The 6,524-nt window shown below is 39.5% G+C and overlaps 1 protein-coding gene across 1 annotated transcript; it reads left to right on the top strand.

The window, feature by feature from the left end:
• The first annotated feature begins 1,749 nt into the window (after positions 1-1,749).
• Positions 1,750-4,376, top strand: hes6 (hes family bHLH transcription factor 6). The gene is made up of 4 exons (XM_025066078.1): positions 1,750-2,277; positions 2,364-2,450; positions 2,573-2,654; positions 3,491-4,376. Exons 1-4 carry the CDS (start codon positions 2,197-2,199, stop codon positions 3,898-3,900), a joined length of 660 nt encoding a protein of 219 aa, XP_024921846.1. The 5' UTR covers positions 1,750-2,196; the 3' UTR covers positions 3,901-4,376.
• Positions 4,377-6,524: the final 2,148 nt, after the last annotated feature.

Below are 6,524 nucleotides of genomic sequence, written 5' to 3'. Positions count from 1 at the left end.
CTGACGAACAGTCGCTGTGTGGGTCTGAAGGAAAAGCCGCCTCGCAGCTGTCAAAATAAAGGTGCGGTTAAAATAAAATGATTTATATTTAAAATAAAGTACATTCGTGTGGTTTTAGTCAAATAAATATAAATATTTTAACATTGTGAACATATCTTGCAGAAAGGATACGACTGCTATGTCCCGTTTTATTCGTAGAAGATTACTCTGAGCTTTTATCGTGAAGGGCAAAGCCAGATATGGTAATGCTTTCCTGATTTATTTAAAGCCGCATCGCCTTTTCTCAACGGTGTCAGAGTTCTCGATACAATCATCCGGAAATGGAGGGATGTTACCGAATAACTGAAAGCTTAGACAGCAACAAAGTTTGCACTCGGTCACCACTGCTTTCCAAACACCTTTCTTTCCTGTGTTATAATTAAAAATATTAAGAACATAATTTTGGCAAAAAGCTGTTAGGGAAAGCTAAATAATGGCTGTCATACTATGGAACTCACTGTGATCTATTCGTGATGTTCTTCCTGTAGTTGCTTAGCTGATGGAATTTACAGTTTGCAATGAATTGAATGTTTCCATTCACAGGCACATATTGTCCTTTGTTGATTTCACATCAAAGGATATGGCAGATCTGTGGCATTGTCACCCTTTTCCATCACCACCATCCTTTAGTTCATCACTTTATTTCATCTGAAAGCATTCTCAACGTCATCAGACATTGTACTGGTTTTTTGTGTTGCCTCCCCAAACATAACCAAATTATGATAACATAATCAAATTATTAAAATCTAGCATTTAAAGACAGGTCAGGTCCCTTCAATAAATAATACTTTTTGCAGATAAATTATACTAAATAAATTATTCTAATGCAAAGTCCTTTTAAATTAATATGTGTCAAAACTACTTACAAAGCGATTTTAACATGTAATCAGACCTCAAGTACACACTAGCTCTTTGTATGTTTAGTGCTCTTGCACAGTGGAATGTAACTTGCTTAAGTGGTTAATCAGCCTGTATAATTAGATAGACTAATGGCTTACTATAAGGAGTGAAACAAGCTTTACTGACTAATTGTCTAATGCGTGAATTGGCATTTAAAAGAAAGTACCTTCTGAAAGACCAGTCATTAAGGCAAGCCCATGGATCTTAACATTCAATAATATATTCTTTAATGTTAACCAAAGTGATCATATTGTTTACGCGTCCAAAGACTTGCCCGTTATTAGAGTTTAGTCAAATTTTGTGTATCTCTGAAAATTGTCCATGTAGTTTCAGAAGAAAAGTGGTTTGTATAAAAGTCTATTTGAAAAACAGAGCCGTGAAAATTTAGGAAACAATGGATGGGTTTGTTTCTCATGTTTGGTATGTCTAGTGTTTAAACTGAAGCTTCCCAAATGCAAAGCTAACAAAAGCCTGCAAACATTGCTTGGCTAATAAAGCTGGGAATGAAAACCAATTAAGCTCATCAAAAGTCATCCAAAATCAAGTGAAAGCTGTACATAAAAGAACAGTTTTGGCTGCTATTGTACTAATGTTTATGGCACTGAATGTTTAGTAATATACTACAATGAATAACATAATTTTTCTATTTATACAATATGATGTCTTTATCTTAACTTTCAAATGTACAATGTGCATGCTTGTAAACTTATTTTGCCATTGGTGAAATACATCAGTCTATGTAGCTATAAAATAGTATTTCAGTTACAGCTGGCCCTTTGAGGGCACCCATAATGCTGTGCTGTGGCCCTGCGTAAAAATAAGTGTGCGTCCCGCTTTATGTTGCATTTTTAGGACTCTAATTGACACTATGTTAATTATAGAATTGTGATGTCCGGATTTTCTTGTCAACGCTACCATGCAAAAGAAGAAAAAAAAAACACGAAAAGAAGTGAGTAGGAGTACGTGTGAAGGTGTCCTGTGAGTCTGGAGCAACAGCTGAAACATGACCACTAGTGGCAGACGGTTACACGCCCTGGATCTGTGTCCCGCTCCTGTTGGCAGTTTCACCCATTCACATGCAAATGAACCCTGGTATAAACCTAACACATGCCCCCTCTGTTCAGTCTGTAGGAGCTTTGTTGGCCGCTGGGATCTCCCGGCCATCTGTCTGTGTTAACGAGCTGTAACGGCTCCCTCTGGATCACACGCACACACACACACACACACGAACAACGTCTGATTTCACCTCCAACAAACATGGCCCCCATCCGGAACAACGGCAGCGGAATGGACATAAGCGATAGTAGTAACTACAACGGAGTTAAATCTGACAGAAAGGTAAGACAAAGAACAGTGCGGAGTGAACTTTTGTCACTTGTTGTTCCCTGACTCTCACTGATTGTCTGTCGTTGTCCGCCGCACAGATGAGGAAACCTCTGGTGGAGAAGAAAAGGCGAGCTCGTATCAATGAAAGTTTGCAAGAGCTACGGGTTCTCATCGCGGATTCTGATGTAAGATGCAGCCTTTTGCAACATGATGTTCTTTATAAGGAACACACATGCTGTTTCGGCTGTAAATGTGGAGCAGCCCGTGTTTCCACTCTTTGTTTCTGACTCTTTTTTTGTCCGTTCAGCTGCAGTCAAAGATGGAGAACGCAGAGGTGCTGGAAATGACAGTCAAACGGGTGGAGAACATCCTGAAGAACAGGGCCCAAGGTGAACATCATCAAACTTCTGTTTATAATATTACATTGTCAGTATAATAAATCATCTTGTAGCATATTTGTATGAACAGCTTATACATGAGGAATAGTGCCAATTTAACAACCACAAGGTCAAAAAGTGGATATTGCTCTCATCTCACAGCAGAAAGATCTCAGGTTTGGTCTCCGGTGGTCACTGATGATCTCTAGACACTTCAGTTTTTCTCCCACAATCCCAAAACATGCAGTGTTAGGTTAGTTGATCACCCTTACACTGATCTTAGTGTGAATGGTTGTTTGTCTTTATACATGGCTCCATGATATACTGAAGATCTCTCCAAGGTGTACCTGCCAACAAAGCAATGAATTCTGGGATTTACTTGAAAAAGACACAGTAATAGAAAATAAATAGACATTTAAAGTTTACTTCCACCCTGTGCATACCAGCTGTTGTGGAAACAGATGGTGTTCAGCTCTAAACAGAGGGGCCCTTCCCCATCAGGAAATTTGATTTTGTGTAACTATTTCTGGGGCAATATTTCTGAAATTTATAAAAACTAATCTGGGGCCCAGTTTAACGCGTCAATTTAGCTGACCAATCCTAATTCCACAGGAATTAAATGTATACACTTCATACCTTAAACATACACATTTTGTCCCAGAAGCAGTGATAAAATGTGACAATGTTGCAAGGTGACATGTTTTCTGCTGGTTTTTACATGTCCCAATTTTTTCATGCATATTTATGGTTCTTAGTGTTGAGCGTGCAGCTTAACCAAATGCATTTTATTGCAAACATGTTTACAGTTGGAAGTAACTGAAAGGTGATCTTCTCATGTGCCTTTTTAGAAGTGGATGCCGTGAACCGAGAAGCATGTGAGCGATTTGCAGCGGGCTACATCCAGTGTATGCACGACGTGCACACATTTGTCTCCAACTGCCCGGGAATTGACCCAACTGAGGCGGCAGAGCCGCTGAACCACCTCCTGGAGAGCATGCCTTTGAACGATGAGGAGCGCCTTCGCCTGATGCTGCCAGATGCCGTGGCAGAATATCCCAGAAGCAATAGCACTTGGTCCCTGTCCGACAGCATGTCCCCGGCCCTGTCCACATCCTCCACCGATGACCTCCTCTGCTCCGACCTGGACGAGACAGACTCGGAGCAAAGTCACGTTTCCTCCTCAGAGGAGGCTGACAGTCAAGATGTGCCTTGTTTGCCCTCTATAACGTACTCCAAGTCGATGTGGAGACCCTGGTAGGGTATTGTAGAAGAAGTGTTTTAGGCTCATATAGATGATTTAATGGTTTGTGTTAGGATCTTTTATGGGTTAGGCCTTGGGGCAAGACAAGAAACACAGCAGAGATGACACCTGTAAAAGTTGTTGTGTGACATTTTTTTGAAGAAAAAAAAAGCTCTTTGTAGAACTTCAATTAAAATAAAATGTATTTAATAAATAAAGTATGTACTTCTGTTTTGCAGGAGCTAGAGTCCCTAATGTATTGGCAAATAATGGACCTGGCCAAAATGGATAATGTAAATATTTCCCTGTTGCATTTGACTGAGCTGTATTGAAGGATCAGTAACTGTCCAATAGAACTGCATCATTAGCTGTGTGTAAATTATTTCCTCTTTAGGATGTTTGTTACTCTAATTATGCGTGCAGATAAGCCCTTATGTTGGGCCAATTGCTTGTGATTTCCTTAGATTCAAACTTTTCAATAAATATCACTTTGACAAATGGTTTGTTTTCTGTTCTACTTGTCCAACAGCCTCTTCATAAAGGGACCAAAATTGCACAAAAGGATCCCACTAACCGCCCACCCGCGGCTGTCTTTCAGGATATTAGTTATTACTCTACCATTGTAAGCCATTTGTGCGCGCCACGTCTCTTCAAGAGCCCTTAGCACGTCGTAGACGTTTGTGAGGTGTGAAATGAGTAATCTGTTCACTCTCACTGTATTTGAGGATTTGAGTGGGTTTTTTTAACTTCAGGTTTCAAAAATAGCATGAAAAACTTGCACGGTCATGACTCTCAAGTTAGCAAATGTAACCATTTTTTTATGTAACATGCTATCTTCTCAGACTGTCCACACATTATCCAAGTTAGAGGAGTGAATATTCCAAATGCTACTGCTGGTGTGTATTATTTCACAGAGACAGCCCAAAGCTTTAACGTGTCTGTGTGATGCGATTTCAATCCACGATGACAGACACAGCTCCGCTCTCTGCTCCCACGGCTAACAAATGCATAAGAAAAGACAGGGATTCTCAACGATCCTCGTCTGGTGTTCCTGTGATGTCCACACCAAGTGTCAGTTCTCACGCCAACCACAGTCAGTTAACACCCACACTCAAAGAGGAATCTTTGTTGAAAAGAAATATTACCACAATGAGCGTGGGTTTATTAGTGTTTTTTTCTTCTTTTATTCCACTCTGCTCTACACAAGTACTTTCACTTTCAGGTACTCATGAACGTACTGTACAGTTTTACTCAAAGCCAGAACTGAGAGCTTTGCCCTGCCAACAGCTTGTTATTGTTTTTGAGCTGCCTCCAACTTTACGTAAACAGTCACTAATTTTGAGTGTAGAATTGGAGTTATAATTAATTAGAGCCAGATTAAAGTAAGGGTATGGGTTTGTTTTTTTATTATTGCTATGATTTTAATAGATTTTTTTCATATTGAATTCACCAACTAGTTTCTGACAAACACTTAAAGATGATAGACGCTCCCCTAAAAAAGCTGGTAATCAGATAGAGTGTATTTATCCTTTTGGCCTTTATATCATACTCTAAAACTACAATATCCTACATTTAGAAAAGTATAAAAAGATATTCCAACTCACATCTTAAATGGAATTGCTCTACCCCCACCGCCCTGGCTGAATTCATCGTGACAGCCGTAGTCTACTTGTGGCGATGGTGTAATAGCTGAAAGAGAACAACATTCACTCAACAGGTAATAAAATACATATAATGGAATACAAATTACATCCCTCTCAATCAAATAGGTGGTCAGTAAATTTTAATTTATTTTCTGTTCTGTTCTGTTGTGCAGGGTTTCTGATATTTAGATTATTATTGTCATACCTGCAGAGCACTAGAGATGTGTAGATGCAAATTCTGCTATATATTTATTTATTTTTGCTATATATTTCTACCTTAACCTTATATAGTGTACATCGACAAGTTAATTAAAATGCACGGTCACTTTTAAATAAATGAATAAAGGTTAGGGTGAGGAGCCAGGGAATGTATTTATCTCTGACTAGTCTGTGTGTCTGTGTGTGTGCTGACTGGACCGGATTTGCGGCTCCCTCTAGGTGTGAACGTTCGCAGCAGGAGATCAGGTTGTAAAAATTGTCACCTCGGCTGGAACTATGCGAGAAACTGCTGCTCTAGCAGCAGCAACAGCAGCAGCACCATATGGAGATGAAGGCTTTGATCAGCCACGTCTAACTGACGCTTATTTGCATCCGGTTTCGGAAGGTGAAAGTCAAGACTTAGGAACATCAGTGACGATGAGCATTCAACCCGACTTGGTAAAATCTAAAATAATTTTTTTTTTTTTAATTCCAAAAATATTTCAACTATATGGGGGCGACCCCACCACCAAACCCAGCTTTCTTCCATTCTTGGATCCACATGTGTGTTAGTGGAGGATGGAGTAGCTGCAAACAGCCATATTTCTACAGTCGTTGACACCCAATCATCGTTCAACTGTTCAGTTCAACTGTTCTTCAAACTGTCAAACGTCAAACGCACACCAGAGTTCAGTGCTGTGTAAAACAGGCGTTTTTATTATAGTCAAAGATTTCCACAAGAATCAAAGAATTATTTTCTTTGTTTGTTTGAAGAAATGTTCAAAAGTAAAAGACAATGAC

The sequence above is a fragment of the Cynoglossus semilaevis genome, chromosome 20, assembly GCF_000523025.1.
Source record: "Cynoglossus semilaevis isolate Cse_v1.0 chromosome 20, Cse_v1.0, whole genome shotgun sequence".
In the NCBI taxonomy this organism is placed as follows: Eukaryota; Metazoa; Chordata; class Actinopteri; order Pleuronectiformes; family Cynoglossidae; genus Cynoglossus; species Cynoglossus semilaevis.
The sequence above is the reverse complement of the archived record's forward strand: the minus strand, read 5'-3'. Positions and strand labels throughout refer to the sequence as shown.

Bases quoted from the DNA above. Each gene is read 5' to 3' on its own strand.
- hes6 (XM_025066078.1), top strand. From the start codon at position 2,197: ATGGCCCCCATCCGGAACAACGGCAGCGGAATGGACATAAGCGATAGT. The intron at 2,451-2,572 runs GTAAGATGCAGC...TTGTCCGTTCAG, and splicing joins TTCTCATCGCGGATTCTGAT to CTGCAGTCAAAGATGGAGAA. The intron at 2,655-3,490 runs GTGAACATCATC...GTGCCTTTTTAG, and splicing joins CCTGAAGAACAGGGCCCAAG to AAGTGGATGCCGTGAACCGA.